Below are 26,389 nucleotides of genomic sequence, written 5' to 3'. Positions count from 1 at the left end.
GGGGGACTTAAGCTGCTATCTAACAGACTGCCGATGGATTAGCAAGGCTTTCTGCTAAGACCTTAAAGGGGTTAGAGTTTCATTCGCCCTTCATGCTCAGGGAGCAAGGGGAGGAAACTGGCTAGTTGACCGAGGTGCAGGCTGGGCACAAAAAATTAATGAGAGCAGAGACCAGGCAGTAACATGCAAGGTCAAGTCTCGGTTTTTGGTATCAGCTCAGCCATGATGTCCTTGGCAAATTCCAGACAAGACATTGAACCTCCCTGCCTCTCTTCCCCGTAGCTTCAAATGGGCCCTAATAATGCCTGCCTCCCAGCGCCATGGTGCAGATGGAATGAGATCACGGACATGAAAGGCCTTTGAAGAAGTTAAAAGTCTTTCTCCATAGGCGGCTGCTATTATCATGTACAGGAGACACCGCAGGACCGAGGCTGGGCCCAAAACATCAGGGTTCTCAGTGACCTTTGAAGCACAGCCTTTGACCTACATTTGCCCAGAGGCAGCAGCAAGGGGACCCTCGCCTCCCCTGCTGGCGACTGGGAGCCTGGCCACCGGCTTGGGAGCCACAGGACATAGTGCCACGATGTCAAAGGAAGCCACGCCCATTGGCGGCCCCTCATCCACCTGCTCTTGAGGCCACGACCATGCACTGTCGCAAGGCCATGCCCCACAGAATGATATTTTCTTGGTGTGAGGACATTATTTCCCTCTTCTCCTCCTCCTCTTTCCTTTATCTAAAGCTCTCCCACAAGAAAAGAAATCTTCCAGGTCCTTAATGAAGTCACATTTGGGTTGGAGAGAAGAAATAAAGACATGGAAAATAATTCTGTAGCAGTGAGTGTGCAAATGCGCAGCCCATGGCAGGAATTCAAAAGCTGGGGGGCAGTGAGGGCTGGAGGGGCCTCCACGTGCATGGGGCCGTGGGTGCGTGGGGAGGCCAGATGCAGGTCTCAGGGCAGTAGCTGGGCCACTCTGCACCTCAAGGCTCTCATCTCTAGAGGGAAGGTCACAGTAGTACCTGCCTTGTTGGACAGAATGTGAAACCCATTCCCTAAGAAAGAGAAGGTGTCTGTCGTGCATAGGCTTAGGAAAAGCAAGGGGAACACTGTTCAAGTGGGGGAAAGAGCAGAGCAGTGGGGACAGGGATGAGTGCGTTATGTGCAGAGGATGTTGGGAAGCTGGCCCAAGAAAAGGGGTGGGGGGAGGAATAGTCAACAAATACCACTCAGTCTTCCATGGGGAGCGGGAGCCCCACAGCAAACTCCAAACACCCAGGGTCCAGAGTGGATACCAGAGGTTGGCTGACCCAAGTGGAAACCAGAACTTGACCCTAGGATCAAGCCTGCTTTAAAGCTGGGTGAGGGACAGGTGTTTGGTGTGGTGGTTAAGATGTCTGCATTCCAGAGCGGAGTGCCTGGGATGGAGTCTCAGCTCCGCTCCGGCTTCCAGCTTCCCGCTAACGGGCACCCTGGGAGGCAGCGGATAAACAGCTTTGGCAGTTGGGTCCCTGCCACCCACATGGAGACAAGGATTGCGCTCTCAGCTCCTGGACATTGTGAGCATTCGGGAAGTGAACATGAACTAGCGGGTGGAAGCTTTCTCAAATAATAATTTTTCTTTTTAAAACAACTCAGTAAAGTCAATTGAATTGGGTTATGTGCAAAGGCCATGCATACGTCTATCACTAGCATTTATAACCAGAGGGGTAATGATAAATATGCTTATTTTAAATTATACCTAAGTCTTATGAAAGTAGCTCTTATTCTGTCCTGTGAAGGAACGCCTATACATCCTACAGTAGTGTAGGCAAAAGTAATGTGAAAGCTTAATCAGTAAAACCTAGGAAAACGGAAAAAGCTCTCTGGTCTCACTCCACCTCCACACACATAGGCACATACCCCCCCGCACGCATGCATGCCAAGCAAAGGAGTTCACCCTTTATCCTGTAGCCAGTGGGGAGCGTTGCCTGAGAAGGGGCCTGGCATGATGAAAGTGGTGTTTAAGAGGATTACCCTGGCTGCAGCGTGCAGGGTCGCTCAGAGGCGAAGAGGGAGCCGGGGAGATCCACTTGGAGATGGTACAATTATTCATGTAAACTCAATCCAGGACCCGCCTCCTCCTTCCGGTCTCCTGCGGTGGTTAACCCAGTGCAGAGCTCAACAACATGCGCATTCCCTGGACCCTCCCCTGCCCCACCTGGGTCCCCACCAGTCTGCCCCAGCCCACTCCTCCACTTCTGCAGGCCCATGTACAGCTGGATAACCCGGACCCTGGACGCCCAGTCCACTGTCCCCTGCCTTGGGGTAGGCTCATGCAGGACTCCTTCCAACCATAATTTAAAATCCTTGGGTTAAAGAACTTCGTGAAGTACACGGTGGAAGACCGGGCAGGGGGCATCTCTGATCCGAAGGCAGGAGCCAGGTGCCTCTCCTGGTCTCCCATGGGGTGCAGGGCCCAAGCACTTGGGCCATCCTCCACTGCACTCCCTGGCCACAGCAGAGAGCTGGCTTGGAAGAGGGGCAACCGGGACAGAATCCGGCGCCCTGACCAGGACTAGAACCCGGTGTGCCAGCACTGCAGGCGGAGGATTAGCCTATTGAGCCGCAGCGCTGGCCAAGTTTCACTTTCCTGCTGGGTCTTTGATCTAACCTGAATTTTGATTGCATGTTAACTCACCATTTTTGCGTGAAAATTCATGCAAAAGGATGAACTCTGCACGGGCATGCGTGTGTATGGGTGTGCTTGCAGCCCAAGGGGGAAGGGGTGAGGGAGCTGAGTGAGCAGGGATAGCTGCCAAAGATGCAAAGCACAGATGTAAAGGTGGAGACACCTGTGCCAACAGAGTGGGGGGCAGGCTGAGCTGAACCTGCACAGCTGGCAGGCAGCTCCAGGCGCACGGAGCCGCTCCTTGGCTCCTGCCAGGGACAGGAGCCCAGCCCCAGCACTGGGAACTCCTGGGCCAGGGGTGGCTGGCAGAAATGCTCCCTCCACAGCCCTGCCCACACTGAATCCTCCAGGGAGAACTCACTCTTTATTTCGCCTTTTTGAAACGGAGGTCGAATTAGAGACCTTGTTAGCCAGAAATAAATCACCCAGCCGGCTGCAGATCACAGAAGCTGGCGCTTGGCTGGCAGGCAGCCACGGTTGGGCCGGGAGCTGTGGAGCCCTGTTGGGCTCAGCTACCCTCTTTCCTGGACATTAGGGAGGGAGGGGCTGGGGCCTGCAGAATGTGCAGTTGGAGCAACGTTCATCGGGATCAACAGGTTTTCCTGATTCTCAACTGAAGACAAAGAGCAAGAAACAGCAGAGCATACGCGTTTGGGGAGGGGATTTCGGGCACTGATTCTGGCACCTTCTGCTGCACAGTAGGTCCTGTTGATGGAAACGCAGCCCAGCCTCAGGCTCTGGCAAGCCCCACCACTTGGCTCCTGGCAAGGAACACTCACCGCACCCCTGAGCCCTGAGTGTGCTCAGGACTCCATCTCAGCTAGGACTGGTGCTCTCAGACCTCGTTCCTTCAGAGCTAACATGGGAAGGCGGGATGCTGGCCAATAGCTGGGTCTTGGGGGAGCCTCAAGTTGGTCCCGGGCACAAGAGAGGAGAAAGGCAAACAGCCCAAATGCATGCTGCCTTCAGGGAGCCATCCGAGAGAGTGGGAGGGCGAACAATGAGTTCATGATCATCGCTGGTCCGAGTAAATAAATGCCTTGGGTTTGCTGGTCCCCTCTGCTCGACACTCGTGCCTGTAGCATCCAAACCACAGAATGCAAGGGGACAGCTGTGTATGACGTTACTGGCACTTCAGCTGTGGCTTCAGGATGGCCAGTGAGTTCCTTCTGGGCCACATCCTCCCCAGAATGGGCCTCCTAGCTACTTTGTCCCGCTTTCCCCAGAGAAGCCATGCCCCTGGCACGTGGAGGTGAGGCCCTTCCTAAACACGTCTTTAGTTTGTTTTTTCCTCCCACACTGCCTGGAAGCCCTGCACGGCAGCAAATGCTCGAGGTAACAAGAATGAGGAGTGGGGGTGTGGTTGTTGGGCACAGTGGTTATGACCCAGTTGGGATGCCTGCATCCCCTATCAGAGGGCCTGGGTGCCATGCCCAAGCCCTGCTCCTGACCCCAGCTTCCTGCTAATGCCAACCCAGGTGCGAGGAAGACTGGGTGGAATTCCAGCGCCAGTCCTGACCATTGCAGGCATTTGGGAAATGAGCCAGTGGGTTGGATCTCTTCTCTGTGTGTGTGCTCTCAGATAATAAAAGAAAAAGGCTGGAGCGGGGAAGGGCAGCTGGTGTTGGAGATATGGAGATGGAGAACAGAAACTAGGATGTCAGACACCTTTCTCACCTGTGCAGTGGCGCACCTCAGGTGCAGCGGACCCTCCTCCAAAGCGGAGGCGACTGCTCCAGAGACGATCATAGAACGTGACATTGCCCACTCTTTAGGGAAGGGCTTGCACCTTTAAAAGGCACTTTTAAGAGCCAGGAAGGAGGGATGTAGTGTAGAGAAAGTGAAGGAGGAGCCTGGGCTCCAACACTTTCCCCTTTTGAAAGCCCCACTGAATTCTCTGAGAACAGCAGGGGGGTTTGCAGCCTCTAATTTTCTTTTCTGCGCTGTTCAGCATCAAGCCATTCGCCCTTTGCAATTCAGTAGCCTTTTTTTTTTTTTTTGACAGGCAGAGTGGACAGTGAGAGAGAGAGAGAGAGACAGAGAGAAAGGTCTTCCATTGCCGTTGGTTCACCCTCCAATGGCCGCCGCGGCCGGCGCGCTGCGGCGGGCGCACCGCGCTGATCCGATGGCAGGAGCCAGGAGCCAGGTGCTTTTCCTGGTCTCCCATGGGGTGCAGGGCCCAAGCACCTGGGCCATCCTCCACTGCACTCCCTGGCCACAGCAGAGGGCTGGCCTGGAAGAGGGGCAACCGGGACAGAATCCGGCGCCCTGACCGGGACTAGAACCCGGTGTGCTGGCGCCGCTAGGCGGAGGATTAGCCTAGTGAGCCGCGGCGCCGGCCTTCAGTAGCCTCTTACAGGGTGTTTGCTTGCAGGATGGGAGTGGGCAGCTCAGGCCCCTCATTTGCATGCCTTCCAGGGCAGTGCTGCAGAGCAGTCACAAAGCTCACCCTGGCCCCAGGAGCCCCACCTGCCACCCGGATCACGAGTGAGGGTGCTTGGGGCTACGGATTTTTTTTTCCAGTCCCCCAAAGTGCCAATTATCCATCTTGGTTTTATGAACAAAGCATGTACTGAAACAAGTGGCGACCTCCCTTGTGAGGGCCGTTTCTTTGGAGGTGCCGAATACAGTCTCCCTGGGGAGGCGGATGCCCTCTCCCACACGCTCCAGACGTCCAGCCTCGATTCTCGTTCCCAGACCCCTCAAACCCAGCCCAACTGACGTCCTGGCCAAGCCCTCCATCTCAAGCTGTAGCCTGCGCATCTCTCATATTTGTGTAGCTTTCTGGGTAATTCCCAGAGTGCCTGCCCCTCCAAATCCTCATTTAACCTTCACAGTGTTGGACAGGGATGGTTCTAGTTTCTCTAGACGTGGCGGCCGAAATGCAGAGAGCTTAAGTGACTTGAGCAAGTCACATAGATGGCAGGTAGCTGGGGAGGACTAAAGGTCTTTGGAACTTTGATCTGGAACTTTTGGCGTTCACTGTCTCACGCTTTTTGTACCCTAAAGCCACCAAGGGACAGCACTGACGAAGTCCAGAGCAGTGTCACTCACAGGCCACCTTCGTTTAGGGTGGCCTTGGGGCATGGGAGGGAGTGCAAGGAGGGTCAGGGAGATTCACACGGGAGGATGAGCTCAGGTTCAGTCGGGGAACAGAAGCGCCTGCTCCGGCATCTGATGCAGAGAGCAATCTGGCACCGACTGGGGCGCTTACAGCACCCTTCCATGGGCTGGAGGTGGGTGCTGAGGGAGACCTCCACGAGAGCTTCCAGGACTGCAGAGTTCCCCCAACAGCAGAGTCACCGACCACTCAACGCACTGAATCCAATAGCGTGCGTCCCCGCTGGGGCCAGGCCTCAGGCTGCTGCCATGACTCATGCTGCTGCAACTACCACTAGGGTCCCCTGTGCTGCTGTGCCACTCTCAGGGAATCCAATGTTTCCAGCACGCCGCCCGCAGAGGAAAGCAGTCAGGGCAGGGAGTGGCGCTGGGTTGGCAGAAGGGAGTCCCCCTCTAGAATGGTGCTGCCAGGGAGTCTGGGAAGCATGGCGTCTCCTTGGCTGAGGAAGAGCACTAGAGGCAGGCGCAATGGACGCTGCACAGGCCATTGCACAGGGTCCACCCCAGTGGCCACCCTGATGCCCGTTCTCCTATGCCCAATGAAAACCAAACAGGCAAATACACGGAAAATAAGTATTTGATTCTGGAGTAGTCTTTATTATAAGAGAAGGAACAAACGCTAGCATACAACCAGTGTTTGCATATAGTTGAGAATTCACAAACACACACACAGATGCATGTCTCTCAAGAATCAGTGATGTACTTCATCGTGGAGCTGAGAATTTCTATCCCGTGCAGCTCTCTGAGTTGAGTGGCAAACCTGTCATAATCAGAATACAAGGCCCATGGCATCAACGCCATGTTTCAGAGCCAGCCCCACTGGGAACAGAGGCTGGCAAGGTCAGCCCCACCACTCTGGGTGGAAATGGGCAGTAGCTGTGGCACCCAGAAGCCCCAAAGATCAAAGGGGAGAAAGAGGGAGGCTCCAAGGGAGGCTCCTGAGACCCTAAGAACTCTCCTCTCACTGCAGGGGGCAGGTGTGCCAAGCTGATCAGATGGGACCCTGCCTCTGGGAGCTCGCCAGCAGGTGCCACTTGGAGCTCATCCTGACTAGTGGGTCTCGCCTTCCCTGTAGCAAAAATTTTATCTATTCCCTCCATTTGAACAATCAGACAGAATTTGTCACCCAGGCCACGCCCCTCTTCCTGCGGAGGAGGAGCCAGCAGTGTTAAGGGAAGGGCCCAGTCCCTCTCCATCCCTAACGACCACCCCCGTTTCTGGGCCATGCTCAGCCGCAGGGTGCAGGCTCCGGAAGCAGGCCTGAGGAAGCGTTTAAGCAGAGCATGGTCTGAGCTAAAGGGGAAACAACCCGGGTGGTAAAGCCAGGCTCCCCTGCCCTGGTTGCAGCGTGGCGTGGTGCAAGCAGCTCTGCACCTCTGCGTCTCCTGCAGGATGCTGGACCCCCACAAGGTCCTCCATTTGCTTGGGCCCGGGCAGAAAAGTGAAATTAGGAACCCCACTGTGTCTGAAAAAGCAGAGAAGTGAGAATGGAGGGAGAGAAAAGGGAGAGGGCGGGCCAGGGAGAGGAGGCTGGGTGGGAAAAGCAAGGGCAGTCGGTGCATGGAGCGGAGCACAGCCCTGGGGTCTGAGTGCTCCCTGGAGGGCTACAGGGCCCCCACGTGGGCCTTTGCAGAAGACCACGGGCTTGCCTGCATGCTGTGTGTCACACGGTTGCCACTGAGGCACAGCGCCTCGGCTCGGCCCGCTTGCCCTGACGTGACAGACGCTCAGCCCGCTGGCTCAGAGGTGGCCCGGTGTACCTGGGCTCGGCGGTGCACAGCTTCCCCAGCGCGATGCCCGCGTTGAGCTGCACGGCCGTCTTCTGCGCGTCACCGCCGGCCAGCTTTAGTAGGACCTGCACGAGGTCAGTCTTCAGCAGGGAGGCTGCAACGTGCGGCACCTCCATGCAGTTGCCGAGGCACAGGGCGGCGTTCCCCACCAGGACCTCGTCCTCAGAGCTGAGCAGCTGTAGCAACACGCCAAACTCTACACGGATGCAAGAGAACACGGGAGGGGCCGGGAGCTGTCAGTGGACGCCTGCTACCCCAGAAACTCCTAGGACGTGCTCACTCAGCCACTGTGCACATGAGAATTTCTGTCAGAGCCGCCTCACTCAGGCGCCCAGCACTGTGCCCAGGCACCAGTTGCAGTGTGAAGGAACAGCAGGTGTCAGACAGGTGTCTTCTCCCAAGTCCACATTCCTAACCCTCTATACACTCCACCTCGGGGTAAGGGGACCCTCCTAACAACCCTATAGTGGGACAGCGCGCCCACCGGGAGCCTGCAGGGCAAGAGACGGGAACAGCAAGAAGGGTCCTGCTGCCACGTTGGGGCGGCCCTCAGGTCCTGTCTGCACACACCAGGGAGGTGGCGAGGAGACCTGAGAAGGTGCCCCCAGGAGGGGCCGAGCCGACTCCCTCCACTGGACTAAAGCTCGGCTCAGGCTCTGACACCTGCCCCCGCCACTAAAGGCTCGAGGTGGCTGCGAGCTCCGTTTCAGTGGCTGCTCCAGAAACAATTTCCATTTAACTTGGGAGAGGAGAGCTTCCCGGCTTGGATCGCCTCCGTCAGCCAGGTCTCCGGCAGGGGCATTCCACCCGTGTGCAGCCAGAAGGTGGGTGAACCGCTCCCAGCTGCGGGGGTGGCCCGACCCGCCTCTCCGTAAACACCGCGCAGGTCTGGGGACTGGGTGACGGCCTTCACAGCTCCGGGGCTGGCCCGACCCGTGGGATGCAGGCGTGCGCGGCGGAACTGTCACTTACGTTTATCCAGCCTCACTACTTCCTCCCGAGCGCCGTGGCAACTATTGGTGCAGGCAGCTAGGATCTTTATGGCGTAACGCGATGCCGTCTGGCCTCCAGTCTGGGAATGAAAGCAGGGACGATTGGTGTGATGATCGTTCTAGGCCAGACACCACCTAACTGGTAGAAGGGAGCTGCCGCACCGTCTCTACCCCTGCCCGTGCCCCATGGCGTACATGGGTAGGAGCCTTGGGAGACGGTGGCTGAGAAGACGATGCTGGCAATTGCAGAGCTACCAAAGAGCGGAGGAAGGGAGGGGAAGGCCCTCCTACGTCATCGAGGACACGGGCTCCCCTGCTAAGGCTACCAGGCTGAATACCAGGAGATGTCACAACTGGCAAATCACAACCCTGACAGCCCCGGAAGCTACTTAACTGCTGTGTGGCCTCACTTGGAAAATCCCAGCATCCCTTGGTCACGTGGTAACTCTGCAGCCTGCACACCTCCTGGGGCCCTCTCCAGAGAACCATGTAAAGCATCACCAGTTGCAAGAGTGGGCCAGAAAAAAACTGGCATAAAGCCGCGTGGATGTCTCGTTCAAGGACGGAGGTCACACGTTTTAAAGTGAGGCTTGAGGGGTAAGCAGTTTTCCTGGGTGCGTCTAATGAGAGCCTTCCTGTTTTATTCAACATTCTTTTGTCGGGGTTCAGAGCAACATCTGGGGGAATAGGCGGCAGATAATCCCCTATGCCATGCATTTAAAATTGAGCAGGTGTGAAGGCCACCCTTGTGGCACAGTAGCTTCAGCCGCCACCTCCCGTGATTCTAGCATCCCATATCGGATTGCTGGCTTGAGTCCCTGCTGTTCTCGTTCCCCTCCAGCTCCCTGCTAATGAGCCTGGGAAAGCAGCAGAGGATGGCCCAGGTGCTTAGGCCCCTGCATCCATGTGGGAGACTCGGACAGAGGCCCAACCATTGCAACCATCTGGGGATGAACCAGCAGATGGAAGATCTCTGTCTCTCCTTCCCTCTCTCTGTCACTCTGCCTTTCAAACAAAATAAAAGATAACTCTTCCAAAAGTAGTCAGGCAGGGAGAAGTAGCAGCACGCTGGCCGTCCAGAGGCCATCTCGATTCTGTTCCTCCATGAGCGAGGAACTCCTGGGACCTGGAACTGGTGACGTCACTCTACCTTCAGGAATTTCATCATTTTCTTCACCACTCCGGCTCTCAGGGCCTCCTGGGTGATTCTCGGAGAGGACGGGAGGGTGCGGCTGAGGACGCCAGCGGCTCTCTGGGAGACACAGGAGAAGGGTGATTCAAGGTCCTTTTCAGAAACACACACGGCCTTTCACAGTTAACGAGGAGCTTGGTGAGGCCAAAGCAACTGCTGGGATGCAAGCGAAGGGTGCACCTTGGTTTTTAAACCATGTGGTGGCCACATAATAAACAGTGGGCTCTGTTGTGTTTAAAGAGGCTGCTGGGCAGGCAACCCCAAGGGCTGGGGTCCCTGCCCCTCGGCACCTGGAGGCCCGGCTTGTTACAGGGAGCAACCGGCCCAAGGCCGAGAGGGGACGTTTGCCTCTGGGCCCTGGAACCCTGGCCCCAGCAGGGCCCTTACTAGGAGATGTCACTTCCTGGATTGATCCTCTGCACCTCTCAGCTTTCCCTTATCGTCATCTTTCTGAACCTCTGCTTTCTCCTTCTCGGGTCTGGGAGATCTCACTTCCTTAACAGCGAGCCGTTACTGCTGCACGCCTATCCATACCCGGCCTCTTTCTCGGGATACAAATGAGAGCTACTGTTTGCTTCTCCTGTTTTCCTTTTTTTACCGTCTTTCTTTTGGGTCAATTTTTCTGTTTACCTTGGTTTTCCTTTTTATGTGTGTGCTGCCCAATCAGAATAAAGAAAAAGCAAACTGGTGTTTATGGGGAGTCTGTTGACTCACAGGCGGAAAAGTAGTATTGCTAAAGGCTAGAAGGCAAAGATCTCTGCTCTGGCCTTTCAACTCCATTCCAGGGAAAAATGCTGGCATTCCATGCCTGGGGTGGGGGAAGAGCTTGCCCGCCCACCATGGTTCCCCCGCCTCGCACAGCTGCCCTCTGCTGACCCTGGGCGCCCCACGTGGCATCTCAACTGTGTGCTGAACGTCTGCCCCTGTGCAGGGTATCCTGAAATGGGACAGGCCAGATGGATTCTGCTATGGAAGCAGTTGAGATTCAGGTTCAGGATCCTGGACCCCAGGGGGTCCACAGAGGGGCACTGGGAGGAGGTGGCAGGCAAGATGAGAGCATTCATCCCAGGAGGATGTCCACACCATGCCTAGAGTCAGCAGATTCTCCAAGGGGGCGCTTCCACTGAAGGTAGAACCAGAACAGGAGTAAGTGAAGAGCTCTGCGATTGCCCTGCGGGAACTTACCGTCAGGATGCCTCCGTCCTGGCTGTTCAGGAGAGACAGGCACTGAGCGCTCAACTCCGCGGCCCACACCTGCACCCGCAGGAGAGGGGAGAAGGGCGGGCGGTTACCTTCCTGCCAGCTCAGTCCTCCATGGTGCACTCCCTCCGCATTGCCGCCATCACCTGTCCCGACTGTCCTCACAGCACCTTCTTCATGGCTCCTGCGCCTCCCCATGGCTGTCCCCACCAACTGCAGGGCACTTGGACAACAGTGGGGCCCCACTGTTCCTGGCTTTTGTGAAAGCACCCTCTGGGACGTCACCCTCAATGGAGCACAGTGGCAGGGCATCCCTCCCACCTTCCCCCCACCTCCACTGACGGCGTCTGAACCCGGATGTCACGTGGCAGCTAACAGTGGGCTCCATGGGACAGGCGTGCGGTGTGTCGTGTCCCAGGGAAGGAGACGAGGATGCTGTACCTCTGAGACAAACGGAGTCTGAAGACACAAGTTCATCAGGAGTCCCAGGAGCGTGTATGTGACTTCTCGGAACCCAGCCGCATCCTCCTCACACCTGGCCTTTGGAAACGAAGCGAGGTGATCGAGGACCTGCCTGCCTTGTGGCCGTGACCTTCCATGGATTCCCACGCTTCCCTTGAGCAAAGGTCTGGGAGGTATGTACACTCCCTGAGTAATCAATGCCGCCCACGTAAGTGATGCTGGGAGACCAGGAGCTAGTGTTGACCTAGGGGAGCTGGCAGGGGCCTCTGGTGGCCCTGCCAGGGACTGGAGCTCCACCTAGTCCTGGCTTCAAACTGAAGATGAGTCTCTGAGATGGATGATGGAGCAGACTCCACCAGAAGGGCCTTCAAATCGCCCCGGGGCAGCCGAGACTCCACCTGCAGGGCTCTTTAAGGAAAAGCCACTAAGGCCAGCGCCCTCAGAACAGCAATTTTGGGAAAGCCAGAACGTCAGGAGACCAATGCCCCAAAGAGGCTAAGAGACCAACTCTGGGTAGAATAAGCTGGAATACCAGGAGGCCTAAGCAGGCATCCCCAAATTCTTCGCAGGCTGCCATGTGTCTCCGGGTGGCAGGCTCGGCGCTGAGGTTTCCCAGGATGGCGAGACACTGGCAGAACGCTGTGTAGTTGGTTGTCCTGGGATCGTGCTTCTACAGTGAACCAAGAGACAGTGAGGCTGTGAGAGCAAGCCAATGTGTTGCAGCAACGTCACTCACCGCCCCCAGCCTGGGAGCAGAGCCACCTGGTGTCACACGGGGGGGCACAGAGAGGGGTGCCTCGGCCCAGGGCTCGGTCCCAGCTCCTCCAGCACCTGGCCGGGAGGACCTGGGCAAGTCCTTCTCTCAGAGCCTCCGTTCGGCCCCAGGAGATACCAGGGTGTGGTAATGCCCTCTGGGGCCACTGGCACTTCTGTGGCTCACCGGGGACAGCACACTCGCCAAGGAGAAGAACCCCTGACAGTCCTCTGCCTCATCTGCTCTAAGTGCTGTACCTGTCCTGCCTGGGATGACCTCTACTCGGGACAGGGTCGCGTGTCGGACTGACGACAAGGCTCAGAGTCAGCAGGGGACTGATGGAGACGGACAGCCTCCCCCTGCCTTTAACAAAGACGCTGTCCACACCCACCTTTCTCTCCCTGGGAGCCAGCCCCGCTCAGATGCCACCTCCCCCTGTCCCAACCCCAGCTGTAGACACTGAGAACTGTGTCAACTCCAGCTGTGAGTGAACGATCAGTCAACCCCAGAGATGGCAAGGGTTCGGAGGTGTGAATGGCGCTGAGACAGCTGTCACAGATGACAAACAGAGGCTTCGCTCACCAGAATGCCTGTGAGTGCAGGGAGAACAGCTGGAAGGTTGGCCTGGAACCAGACTTGGAGTCTGTCGAGAAAACATCAGCTAGGATTTACTTCCACAGGGCACACCTGCAGCATGAACGCACTGTCTTGGTTGGGGCACAGTCACAAACTCTCGGCCTGTGTGACTACAGCGTGAAAGGCTACTTCACTGGGAACCCAAACACACATCGCTGGTGGCAGCGTGGCCTTAATTCTCATCTCTGCAGAGCCGCTCTCGATGTTACAGATTTTAGAAGGCAGCTCTCTTATGCAGAAGTTGCTGGGATCCCTAGGCTTCGGCCATGCCGGCTCCCCACCTCTTCCCTGGCTCTGGGTTTCCACGCCAGGCCAAGCGGGTGCCGCACACATGGGTGACTTGGGCAAGCTTCATCCTTGTCGCAGACATGCACGCAGGGCCAGCTGCACGCATGGCTCCGTGTGCTGCTGCAGCAATTTCGTAACCTCAGTTTGGGCCAGCGCCCAGCCTGGCTGTGAGCACGACAGCTTTCTCTTGTGATGTGACCACTTCTAAGCAAGACACTTTTTTTAAAAAAAGTATGTTTTAAAAGAAAAACTTAAAGAGTTATAAAAACTAAGACCTTTACTATTTTCCCCAGCAGCTAAGCAGGAGGTGGGGTGGGGCAAGAAGAACCAAGACAGAAACACACACAAACTTGGACGTGACAGGGCAGAGAGAGGCAGTCACTCACAATGCCAGTGGCAACACAAGAGGAGCTACATTTTGCTGTTTGTTCATAGTGCTTGTTCTCTGGTTCTCTTACATTCATTCAACACAAGCTGGCCGTGAGTTACCACGTGCCAGGTCCCGATGAAGTGGGGACACACAGCAGGTGTGCTTGCTGCCAGAGCTGCTGGTGACTATGCTACTGTTTCCAAACCCACTGAGGCCCGGGTGACCCTCTTCCGAGAGAACTTGGGATGGGAGTGGCAGGCCACAATGCCCAGCAGGAACCTTGTGCCTCATTTCTCTGCTGCAAGGTTTGCAAGGTGGAAGAAGTAGTCAGCATCTGGGAAAACAGCGTTACCTTTGCTCGATGGCCAAGTCTGTAAGCAGTTGCATGGCGCTGGTGGCCTTCTTATCTGAGAAATCAAGAAATGACACCAGGGCTTCCAGCAACCTGCAAAAACCAAGAACCACCTCAGAGGAGCTGCCTCCACCAACAGCGTCCCCAACCACGTGGAACACCAGCAAAGGGTCAGCATTCACGGGAGGCAGGCTGGGAGGGAGGCCTAGCCGAGCCCTCCCTGCACACCAGCTCCTTGCTCACCCGAAACATGGCTCCATCCCTTAATGTGACTGCCCAGGGACTGAACGCTCTGGGCCAAAGCTGACTGACTACCAGACACCAGCTAGGAAAGAGTACTTGGTGCTCTGCCATGCGACTCTGGCTCAGTCAAGGTCATTTACATAGATGGCATCTACATGGTGCACTCTGCTGATGACTCTCTGCTATGGCCTGCAAAAGCAGTGGAAGATGGCCCACGTCTTTGAGACCCTGCACCCACACGGGAGACCCAGAAGAAACTCCTGGCTCCTGATTTTGGATCGACCCAGATCTGGCCATTGCGGCCATTTGGGGAGTGAACCAGCAGATGGAAGACCTCTCTCTGCCTCTCTGTAACTCTGCCTTTCAAATTAATAAATAAATCTTTTTTTTTTTTTTAAAGACTTAACTGTTCAATCCATCAGGCTGTTCAATGCATCAGATGACACTGAATTGGGTTAAACTCAAAGCCCTCAACTCACAGCTGGAAACTCTGTGTAAGTAACAGAATTTGGAGACCTAGTTTAAGACTGGTTCATGGGGCCGGTGCCCCACAACTGGTTAAGCTGCTGCCTGCAGTGCCGGCATCCCACATAGGCACTGGTTTGGAGTCCTGGCTGCTCCACCTCTGATCCAGCTCCCTGCTAATACGCCTGGGAAAGCAGCAGAAAGTGGCCCAAGTGCCTGGGTCCCTGCCACCCATATGAGAAACTAGAAAGAAACTGCTGGCTCTGGCCTGGCCCAGCCCCAGCAGTTGTGGCCATTTGGGGAGTGAACCAGCGGATGGAAGACCTCTCTCTGTCTCTCCTTCTATCTCCATAATTCTATCTTTCAAATAAATAAGTAAATCTTTTTTTTTAAAAACTGGTTCAATGAAGAAGATTTTAAGGGTCTTTAGCCAACTGCAAACACAGTCTGAGCAAACAGTGTGGCTACATCCTCTCATTTTTTTGGCTGTCCAAAAAACGCTAACACCACTGTAGGCTGTCCTGATGCACTTGTGGAACCAGGACAGGGTAGGCAGAGGAATCTCTTCACCCTGCAGACACACCCTAAGCATCTGCAGGGTGCACAGAGCTGTGCTCAGCACTGAGCTCATCTCCTGCCGTGACACCCCCAGAAGTCAATTAGGAGGATAAACTGCCTTAGGGGCTCTGTTAGAAGCGGCCTCCCTGGCAGGTGTGGCGGAGAGCAGAGAAGGTGGCATCAACAGCAGGTGCAGAGTGCGAGGTGAGCCGCCTGCTCCTTCATTCAGTCAACAACACAGATGCTGACTGTGAACCAGGAGGAGGAGGAGGTGCTGGGGCCACAGCAGTGAAACTAGACAAGGTTCTGGCTCCAGGGGGGCTTTCGGCCCAGCATCAGGCACATGGGGGCGGAGGCAGGGGCAGGCATGTGGCACAGAGTACCCAGTGCTCACAGACTGTGAGGTGCACTTGGCCACATCCTCCCGCTAGCTGGGGAAAGACCCCTGGTTTACCAGCTCTCTTACTGCCTGCCCCAATCGGAGGAAAACGCTGGGACGGTGCATGAGCTGGGACACCGCCGACAGGGGTGGGCTGGCCTGGACTGTCTCGGAGGTCCAGGCGGCGCCAAGCTCCTGCAAACCCGACATCCTGGGGGCGTCCTCCACGTTCCCGCTGGTGGAGAGGACTTGCCCCACAATGAGTCCAGATTCCCCCATCACCGATTTCAGTCTGTTTGCTTCGCTCTCCAAGATGCAGGCTAACGAACCTGAGCGGCACAGAAAATGAGAAAACAGCGCGACGGCGTACTGGTTTTGCCATGGGAGCCAGAAGCCTGAGGCTCCCTTACTGTGTGACTCAGTGCACACTACCACTGAGTTTGTCACTCAGAAGGACAGCATGTCCCTTCCCACTTCCAGGGCGGACCACGAGTTCGAGGTCTCGTGCACCCAATGAACGCGCTGCCACCTCAGTTTAGGGCCTTAAACAACACAGCGTGCAGAGAGAAAATGACCATGTCCAGACTGTGTGTCCAGCATGGTATTATTTTGCTTTCCCCTTCTATGGCCGATGCCGCTCGCAGGCCAGCCCCACTAACATCCCACTTATTCCCTTCTACAGCGCCGGGCCCTACTCCAGAAGTTGGTGCCACTTTGTCCTCCAGCCTGGCAGGGGACGCAACTCTGTCCAAGGAGACGTGAGCAGCAGTTTTCCTTGACAACAGGGAAAGAAGTAGCTGGTGCTAACCCGTCTCCCAGGAAGCTGTGAGGCTTGGGGTCGCAACAAGGAGGGAAGCTCAAGAGGACAGACCTGGCCTTGATACCTCTAAGCCACTGCTTCTGTGAGAAAAGCAAGCCAGGCTCTGTCTCGCTCACACTCTTTTGGGCAAGTGTTCTGCACAATGCAACATGCAAGCTTGTAACTGGCATAGACCGATCACCCCCCACCCACACAGCGAAGTCTGCGGTGCAGTCGGGCCTCGGGGCCCATCCAGGCTGAGCAGCTTTGCTGGACCACATAAGTAGAAAGAGACACATGGAGGACTTAGGCTCAGGCCTGCTTCCATCTATAGGCTCAGCGCTTTCTACAAAGTGACACTGGCCATTGGCCATCCCCGCCTGCACACAGCCAGCCTCCCCCATGAGGACAAACACTTTGGGAGGAATGTGAAATATGTGCCTCCTTGGGAGACCTGGGACTGTGTATGGTCCTGTCCTGCCTCGGATCGCTTCATCCATCCCAGAGGATCCATTATGTCGCCTCGCGGCTTAACTAGAGACAGACATTTGTGAGACAAGTGGGCACGGAAGCAATAAGCAGAGGTTTCCTTGGCTGTCAAGAGTAGTGAGGTGGTCATAAATGCCGTTCTCCAAGACACTGGAAAAATTCAAATTGGAACTCAAGCAATTCAAGGATCGCTTGGGGGAAAAGCTGATGATAACTAAACCTCTATTTACTCAAAGGGGCAAAAATCAAATAAAGGAAACCATATGCTGAAGATACTGAGGGGATGACTGCAGTCATTTCAAATGTGGAATGTGGCCAGCGCCGCGGCTCACTAGGCTAATCCTCCGCCTTGCGGCGCCGGCACACTGGGTTCTAGTCCCGGTCGGGGTGCTGGATTCTGTCCCGGTTGCCCCTCTTCCAGGCCAGCTCTCTGCTGTGGCCAGGGAGTGCAGTGGAGGATGGCCCAGGTGCTTGGGCCCTGCACCCCATGGGAGACCCAGGAGAAGCACCTGGCTCCTGCCATCCTATCAGCGCAGTGCGCCGGCCACAGCGCACTGGCCGCGGCAGCCATTGGAGGGTGAACCAATGGCAAAGGAAGACCTTTCTCTCTGTCTCACTCTCTCTCACTGTCCACTCTGCCTGTCCAAAAAAAAAAATGTGGAATGCACTTTTGGAGACTCTAATCCCACTAAGAACCCATGTGCCGTGTGCACTGCTTGGTGGGGCCTTGCCAAGGCCTCTCCCGGGAGCCAGTGGGTGGTGACGGGGAGGGGGCAGAGCCACAGCCAAGGGTTAACAGCCACTCTGTTCTTAGTAGACAAAGGCCCTCCTCACCCAAGGGGCAGGTGCAGGAAGGCTCAGCGCTGCCCAGAGAAGGGCAGATGGGGCTGAATAGTCGACTCCTCTTGTTGGGAGCAGACGGTGGGAGCTGGGTGCCAAGGAACAGGTCCCGGGAGACAGCTGGGGGAGATTTCCTGGGTGGCTGCTGCAGTGGCTCCTGCCTCATCTGCAAAATGGACCAACAATACCGACCTTGCCTACCTTTCAGGATTGGGGGGGGGGGGCGGGAAACAAAGCGAAGTAACAGTGAAGAAAATCAAGGTCTGCTTTTCAATAATGTGTGAAACATTTATAAAACGCCTGGAATGATGGCTACAATTTTTGTTAGGCTGAGCCACGTGAAGGCTGACATGCAACCCTTGTGATGTGAAGACAGCAGTTTCACCTGCTGAAACTAACTGAAGATTTAAACTGAAAAATAAAACAAATGTGTAACTAATAAAGAAAGCTATAAAAACGCACTGGCAGGCACTGGGCAGGACCACTGGGGTTTGGGTTAACTTTTTAGGGCCTCTATTTAGGAGAGCAACACACTGTTCTTGCAGCCCTCAGGTCTGCGAAGCTCTCCAGGCCACAGCCCTGGAGATGTTTTGCTCATTTATCCAGGAAGGGTTTAAGGATGTGCAACGTAAGAACATATCACCTCAAACTGGAAAGAAAGAAGAAAAGTTATGGCAGGAGCAGGTGGAGCCAAGACCGAGGCAGAAAGGAAAGAAGCAAGCAAGGGACCTACTTCAAGGGTGGGCGCCCACTCCAGTGCCGCAGGGCGGCCACTGAGCCCACCGTCTACAGTGCCTGTGCGGTGGAGCTGTCCTTGGTACCGAGTTCAGGCGGCAGCCTGACCTGGAGCTCCTCGGGATGGAGCGCTGCCTTCCATGGCTCTCTCTGCTGCTGACCCGTCCTCAGCCCAATGGCGCCCACACATCAGATGCAGGCCAGTCGGAACTGGACAGGAGCCGACCTGTGACGCTGCAAGGAGCATCGTTGTGGTGGAGACTTACCGGGCCAGGTCAAGGTGGGAGGCGATCAGGTTCCGCCCGTTCTCCGTCTGCGCGAGCTGCAGCAGCAGGGCCAGGCTCTGCTGTCGGATGGCCAGCACTCTGGAGGCCAAGAGGGAGGGCAGCAGCGCCGCCCTGTCGGGGTGCGACACGAGCAGACGCTGGTTTTCCTCTGCAAAACACAGGGGGCCGTCTGACTTGGGCGCGCCGCAGTGGCAGTGGGCCCACATCCGTCTCCACCGTCCCAAAGTGAAGCTCCATCTTCCCCATTCTTTCAAGAGGCAGGAAAATGTGCCAGACCATGAGGTCTCCAGCCAGGCTGCCGGGTCTGCAACCTCAGCCAGTGATTAGCTCCCGTGCCCTCAGTCTCCTCATCAGTAAAATGGGGATGATGACCCACCTAAGGGAGCTGTTAGGAGGTTTATACTACTAGTAAGTACCAATTAGCTGCGTCATTATCATTGACAAAAGGCTGCTTGGAGTATGGGATCTGGGAATGTGAGCCAAGGGGAAGAAATCAGCTTAACTGTGGGATGTCTCTATATCATCCCTCTTCACCGAACAGTCCCAGTAACATCCGAGTTTTGTTTAGGAAACTAAAATGTCACATGAGAACAATTGTTCCTTCCTGGGCCATGAGTTTTAGCTGCTTCATTTTCTGACCACGCACATGAATGGGTTGTGGACAGCAGGCAGGGGCACAGGCTGGAGCATGAGGCTAGCTCTGAACACAATGGATCTTCTCCTTACCCTGGAGCCCGCCCCCGGGCCGCTGGTCTGTTTACACACAAGACACAGTGGTCAAGAACACACACCAGTGTTCTAGCCCTAGAGGAGTCAGGGGCATGGGATCTGACTTGCAGCCCACATAGGAAACCATGTTTTTACTGCGAACATAGCTTAAGCCTAGAGCTCACCTGTGACTACTCCTGTCCATGTGAAGTAGGATTGACCGATTTCCCAAATGGAGATGTTTTAGTTGGTTTGCCTGATGAACATATTTTTCTTATACATAAATAACTCAAAGGACAGAGAGGCAGGATCGAGCCGAAAACAGAAGCTCTCTGCTCTAGTGCCACCTGCAGACTGGCGCCCACTCCCCGGAGGAGCTGGTGCTCACCCCTCCACGAATCACGCAGACGCCACTACCCATCCCGCCCTGGAACCGCTTCTCTCCCCGACTCTACAACATCTCCCTGGCAGATTTTCACAGCCTCAGCCTCACCTTCAAGCATTTCCTTGCACTTTTTAAAAATTGCTGTGTATTTATTGAGCTAGGTACCAGGATTTCACTCACCCGATATACAGCATTTATATCACAGGCCATGTCCAATGATATTTTTCAGACGAGATATATATATATATACATATATATATAAAAAACTCTTGAGTTCCCAGGAACCAAAATAAGTGGGTTGGATTCACCCTGAGTAAGCACACCCCAAGTGCTTCCTTCCTTCCTTTCTGTCCTTCCCAAGGTACGACCTGCAAACACCCAGCCCTGAGTGGCACTCCCTTCAGGAAACAGGCACCTGACTGTCTAGCTTCCTAGAGCCTATTTTCTTAAGTTCTTGATTTCTCCATTCTACTAAATCATGATAAAACACCATGGTGCCGGCCGGCGCCACGGTTCAATAGGCTAATCCTCCACCTTGCGGCGCCAGCACACCAGGTTCTAGTCCCAGTCGGGGCGCCGGATTCTGTCCCGGTTGCTCCTCTTCCAGTCCAGCTCTCTGCTGTGGCCCAGGAGTGCAGTGGAGGATGGCCCAACTCCTTGGGCCCTGCACCCGCATGGAAGACCAGGAGAAGCACCTGGCTCCTGGCTTTGGATCAGCGTGGTACACCGGCTGCAGCGCGCCGGCCACAGTGGCCATTGGGGGCAGTGAACCAACGGAAAAGGAAGACCTTTCTCTCTGTCTCACTGTCCACTCTGCCTGTCCAAAAAAAAAAAAAAAAAAAAACACCATGGTGCCTCACACTCAGTATTTTATGGTTTGCAAACTGCAAAACTGCACTCCCACACCCCATCGCTGGCTCCCCTGCAAAATGGAGACCCAGCCGTCAATAACCCCATTTTCAGTGTCTGCATCCAAGGTCAATTCTTTTCCTGTGAGATACACTTTTTTAGAAATGAGGGAAATACTTAGAAGTTTTATTTACATTGAAGTCACAGATGCGAATAAGAAAGACTGCCCAAGGACTTAATGACCAGCACAGGACACTAATGTGAAAGAATGGCAGAGTTACTATGGTAAATATGTTCCCTACAGTACTTTACTGTCTCGCTATCGGACGCTAATCAGTGTCTGGAAATGCTGGAAGGGAGGATCACAAATCTCATGATGTTGAAATGGGTTCCGTGGTCAGCAAAAAGAAACAAGGTGTTTAGGCAGGCAGGAAGGGCATGAGTCTGCAGAGGGAGGGAGAGGGCTCGGGAAGGAACCACAGTGGCCTTGCTCACCACCCGCCGGGCGGTTCTCCATCACCCTGAGGCTGGGTGGGGGAGCTGGCCACTGTGATGCCGGGGACATCATTGCAACACAGGCCTGGCTTTCGATCGACACCTCTTTTAAAGGGAGGGGCGTGTGTGTGGCAGTCTAGACATCAGCTCTCCAGGGCCTGGCCTTCACGGGGGCCGATCAAGCCTGCCTGCGTAGCTCTGCAGTAGCAGCACGTTCTCGGTGACTAACGGTGAGGAGCCAGGCTTACCGTTTCCACTGCACACGGCTTGCCAGAGCTTGAGGACGGATAGGCAGGCTGTCTCTTCAACTGCATCCTTTTCTGCCATGGAAAAGCACCTGGAGTGGACCAGGCAGGAGTGCTAAGGAGGCTGGAGAACAGCTGTGATCTCTGTCGTTGCATTTCTCCCCCGGACTTGCTCAATTTTGGTTTAAGAACGTGATTTTACAGGGCAGCGCCACAGATCTCCAGGCATCCATGGGCTGCCAATCACTGAGCCCAGAGCTCCAGGTGGAGGAGGAGGTGAGGGCTGCGTGGAGCTGGGCAGAGCCAGGGGCCAGGGGTGATGGCTGCACTGGGACCAGGGAACTGGCACTGGGCACACCAGCGTGCGCTGGCGACTCCTGCTCACAGCAGGATGCTGAGCCTCTGGAATCTTTCCAGAAATATGCAGGAAGAGGAAAACAAAGTTAGTGAACCACCTCCTCCCACATGGGTCTTTCCTCAGGTGATATCATAATAAGGGGTCAGCCAGGGCCCAGCTGATCTCACTCCCTGGTAGGATCAGCACATCGCAAATGAGGAGGAGAACAAACAGCAGCCTTGGCGGGGAAACCAGCACAGAGGTCATTTCTCTGACTTGGCAGTGCCCAGAGCGGCCCTGGGAGGTGCTGCGTTCCCTCGCCCACCGCTAGGTGCGCCCGGAGGCTCCAGGGCGTCCCTGTAGGAACCGTGCGCTCCTGGAGGGGCCTCGGCTACTGAGGGAGGGGCGGGGACCACTGGGTTTGCTCTTCCAGCTCTGAGGTCAGGCTGTCGTTGCAAAGGCTCTCCTACCTTCTCAGGACCTCGTTGTCACTGATGATGCTGAACCCGTTGTGTGTTCTGAATAAAGTCCGTTCTGTGCCTGAAAGAGACCCACGGAAAGCTACATCAGACTCCCACAGCCCAGAGGTGGTGAGAAACCCGACAGGAATGCCAAGGTCACCCAAGGAACAGTTTAGCAGGAACAAGCATCTTTATGTGCTGAAAAATGTGACTGATGCCGGGCGCCTGGTGCTGCCATCAGAGGGGCTGTTTAGAGGCAGGGAGCTGGGCGGGCCCCGGTGTGCAGTGCACAGCTCATCACCCCGCAGTCTTCGGAGAGCCCTCAGGAGCTGTCACCTCCGGATGCACCGGCACATCGCTCTGCCCTGCTCCTTAAACGTTTATTTCCAAGCTGTTTCCAGGGGAGCCCATCTTCTCCAAAGAGCGCTGCAGGCCTATCTGAGCACCCCCTGTGGCATGCTAACGGGGAGTGTAAGGCTCGATCTGTCTGTACAATCGGCGTCTGCTGGCATAACAAAGATCATTTAAGCCCGGGCCTCCGTGTTTACAAGAACTGCTCGGAGAGAACAGGGCGCTCTCATTAGCAGGAGAGAGTTGATGTCTGCTGTGAAACTGCTTGCCCGTCCTAAGTAGCTGTTAAGCCTAACGAGGGTAAACCTTACCACTTCTCTACCGTACCGGAGGGGAAGGCGACTGGGCACTGGGGATGTTTGGGGTGGGAGTGGGGTAGATGTGGGGCTGTGCAGATCACATGTGATGGGGAGTGCGTAGGATACAAATACTGATAAAGTACTGATGGTGTCAGGGTACGTGTGTGTGTGTGTGTGTGTGTGTTGTGGTGCAGGAAATGCAAGTGTGTCTGGGTGAGTGCACGCCATGTGTATGTGTGTCTTGTGCTGTGCCCTGTGCCGGCGTTTACTGCCTGTGTGGTGAGCAGTTGCACGCTCTGAAGAGAGAACTGAGTACGGTGGGCCTGTTTCGTAGGCACCCCTGCTAGCAACTGCATTAGTGGGTTCTTCACATTATCTGTGGAAGACAGGAGGGAGCGTGCCCTCACACTGACGGCACTCCTGAGACCACACTTACAATCCTGCATCATTTCCGTCAGGATCTCGATCCCCCCAGCGTAGAACAAAGGCGTGCGGCCGGGCTTGGAAAGGGTCTCCAGGAGGTTCCTGGTTGACACAGCTGTGCTCCTTCCCGCGTCTAGAAGTCCTCGGGCTTCCTGCTCTTGAAGGTCTGCTTTCTCCCGAAGATCTACTTGGTTCAGGTATTCTGGCAAAAGGAAGCAAAAACCAAACAGTGCTCTAACAAATCAACACCACCACCCAAGAAGCAACCCTTCTCTCTCTTTTGAGGATGGAAGGTTGAGCAGCGTGAAGAATTCAGATCATTCTAGAACACGGGACAGGCCACACCCAGAGTCTTCAACATCGCAGGGATTCAGGACAGCCTAGAAGGCGCTGCAGTGCACAAGGGTCGCAGGGAAATAGACTGAGGCCAAGATTTGAGTGGGAGACAGAGGGAAGAGAGGCTGAGCCAGGCAGTTGACACCGAGGACCAGGCTGTTACAAAGGCCGAGGGCAGCAGTGCCGGAAGGCATCCTAAGGCGGGAGCCCAAGAGAAGTGAAATTCAACCACAGGACGGCAGCAGGAACGTGCTCACCTTTCACCTGTGTCTGCAGCTTGGGGTTGATTTCTAAGATCTTCCGGTAGCTGTCTCTCGACTACAAAAAAAAAAAAAAAAAAAAAAAAAGGAATGTTAGGGGTGATGGGGATTACCAGGAAGACACTGGGCATCGTGGGGTTCGGCTTCTTCGTTAGTTGTTCTCTACCTCCTCCCGCAGCAGGCCTGGGGAACGCGGTGTGCACTTGGCACTTTGTTTAGGCTGTTCTGGTTCTGCAGGGTAACAGGTATTGTTTCAAAATCTGTTCTTAAAAAGAGTCCTGTCAGAGGCAGTCAGTGACAAAGAATACCCAGGCCTAGATTTGTGTGGATCGTGTCTGTCTGGGGTGGGAGTGACCATGAAGTCAATGCAGACCTTAGACAGGATGTCTGCACTGAGAGAGAACAGGAGGGCTGTCAGACGTGCCCCTGGGGAGTTAGGGCATCAACAAAGAGGGACACAGTACCAACAGAGGCCCAGGAACGGGAGAGAGAACACAGAACTGCTGAGTGAAGCGTACAGGCTGCAAAGAGAGCTGGCTAGGGGTCAGCCGGAAAACCTGGGAGGGAGGGACTCTCCTCCAGGGCACGGTGAGATAGGATAGTTTCTAGAAAAAGAAACATTCTAGTTCATAGGGATTTCTGGGCCAAAGTACTATGGCCCTGGGGACAGAAGAAATTCTCAGCATGTAATCCAAGCACTCATGCAAAGAAAAAGCTCAGAAAAAAATTTAGAAAAAAAAAAACAAACCACTTGTGAGAGATCTTCAAGGTTCAAGACCTTCCTAGAAGACTAGAATTAAGACATGAACTGAACAAAAAAGACATTAAAACAAAGGACAGTTTCACAGGATAGATGCATACATATTAAACAAAGTGAACAGGCATCCAAATTCTCTTTAGGCCCAGGTCTAACCTATCAGCAATTTCTGTTGGCTTCACTGTCAGTACATATTTGGAATCTCATCACTTCTTAACACCTCCATCGTCTTCATGCTGGTCCAAGCCACCACCACCCCAGCTTAGATAATTTATTGCAACAGCCTTCTAACTTGTTCTCTGCTCTTGGTGTGCTAAGATATATCCTCAATGTAGCAATAGGAGCAATCCTTTAAAACAGAGTCAGATCACGTCTCACAATCCTCTGATGGCTCTCAGATCACTCAAAACCAAGGCCAAGGTCCTCCCCCAAGCCTGGAGGGCCCTGTGGGATAGCCTTCCTGCCTCCAGGGCCTCTCTGATCTATCTCCTATGCTCTCCCTTGCGTCTTCCTTCTAGCCATCCCTCTGCCTTGAATGCTCTCCTTTTATAGCCACATGGGTTGCCTAGGTCACTCCCTCCATTCCTGAAGAGAGGCCTTCCCTGATCACCCTACCTAAAACCAATCCCACCTTCACTACTTCCTGACTTTTTTCTCGATAATACTCATCGCGACCTAACATGCCAACACATTACATATCTACTAATCTAGTTCGTGTCTCCCAGCTGTCCCCACCCCAGGAATGTGGATTCCATGAACTCAAGGACTTTGTCTTGTTCACTGCTGACTGTTACTGTGTGTGGCTGACACACTGAGCACGAAATAAAAATCTGCTGAGAGGATTACTTAATCGAATGAATAAAAATCAGTGCAGGGGGGAGATTAAAATGTTCTTTACTCATATTGTTTATTTGACTTGATTACTATAAGTCTGTCTCATCTTTACAATTAATATATAACAATAGCTTTCAAAAATGCTCAATATGAGGCAATGTCACTTAAAAATATAATAAATAGACATCTCACCGGCGCCGCAGCTCACTAGGCTAATCCTCCACCTTGCGGCGTTGGCACACCGGGTTCTAGTCCCAGTCGGGGCGCCGGATTCTGTCCCGGTTGCCCCTCTTCCAGGCCAGCTCTCTGCTATGGCCAGGGAGTGCAGGGGAGGATGGCCCAAGTCCTTGGGCCCTGAACCCCACGGGAGACCAGGAGAAGCACCTGGCTCCTGCCATCGGATCAGCGCTGTGCGCCGTTGTAGCGCGCAGGCCGCGGCGGCCATTGGAGGGTGAACCAATGACAAAGGAAGACCTTTCTCTCTGTCTCTCTCTCTCACTATCCACTCTGCCTGTCAAAACAAACAAACAAACAAACAAACAAAAAACAAAAAACAAAAAACAAAAAACAAAAAACAAAAAAACACAAATAGACATCTCATATTCATAGATTGGAAGACTTTATAGTGCTCATATGGCAATGCTATCCAAATTAATCTACAATTTCATGTTGTAACCATCAAAATTCATCTGCCTTTTTTGTAGAAATCGACAAGATAATCCTTAAACTCCAATAGAAATTCAAGAGAACCAGAACAGCTCAAACAATCTTGAAAAAGAAGAGAAGAAGAATTGGAAGAATCACAATTCTCAATTTTAAAACTCACTACAAAACTGCAAAAATCAAGACAGTGTGGTATTGGCACAAGGACAGATATGTACACTAAAGAAATAAAGCAAAGTTCAGAAACAAATTCATATATTTATAGTCAACTGATTTTTGACAGGGTGCCAAAATCCTTCAACAGGAGAAAAGCAGTCTCTTCAATATATGGTACTGAGATAGCTGGACATCCTCATGCAGCATAATAA

The 26,389-nt window shown here is 54.3% G+C and overlaps 1 protein-coding gene across 5 annotated transcripts in view; it reads right to left on the bottom strand.

The window, feature by feature from the left end:
* Positions 1-6,363: 6,363 nt before the first annotated feature.
* Positions 6,364-26,389, bottom strand: part of TTC12 (tetratricopeptide repeat domain 12) — a 47,445-nt gene continuing 27,419 nt past the window's right edge. For all 5 annotated transcript variants that reach the window (XM_051849244.2, XM_070065040.1, XM_051849246.2 and 2 more), the window contains 14 exons: positions 23,765-23,825; positions 23,185-23,373; positions 22,108-22,177; positions 21,304-21,392; positions 18,598-18,766; positions 13,824-13,916; positions 12,760-12,820; positions 11,956-12,093; positions 11,403-11,501; positions 10,947-11,015; positions 9,720-9,821; positions 8,550-8,649; positions 7,548-7,773; positions 6,364-6,547 (listed from right to left, as the gene is read on the bottom strand). In XM_051849244.2, the coding sequence (XP_051705204.2) occupies positions 6,472-6,547; positions 7,548-7,773; positions 8,550-8,649; positions 9,720-9,821; positions 10,947-11,015; positions 11,403-11,501; positions 11,956-12,093; positions 12,760-12,820; positions 13,824-13,916; positions 18,598-18,766; positions 21,304-21,392; positions 22,108-22,177; positions 23,185-23,373; positions 23,765-23,825 (1,542 nt within the window). In that variant the 3' untranslated portion in view covers positions 6,364-6,471. The remainder of the gene's footprint in view (positions 6,548-7,547; positions 7,774-8,549; positions 8,650-9,719; positions 9,822-10,946; positions 11,016-11,402; positions 11,502-11,955; positions 12,094-12,759; positions 12,821-13,823; positions 13,917-18,597; positions 18,767-21,303; positions 21,393-22,107; positions 22,178-23,184; positions 23,374-23,764; positions 23,826-26,389) is intronic.

Source organism: Oryctolagus cuniculus, chromosome 1, assembly GCF_964237555.1.
Source record: "Oryctolagus cuniculus chromosome 1, mOryCun1.1, whole genome shotgun sequence".
In the NCBI taxonomy this organism is placed as follows: domain Eukaryota; kingdom Metazoa; phylum Chordata; class Mammalia; order Lagomorpha; family Leporidae; genus Oryctolagus; species Oryctolagus cuniculus.
The sequence above is the reverse complement of the archived record's forward strand: the minus strand, read 5'-3'. Positions and strand labels throughout refer to the sequence as shown.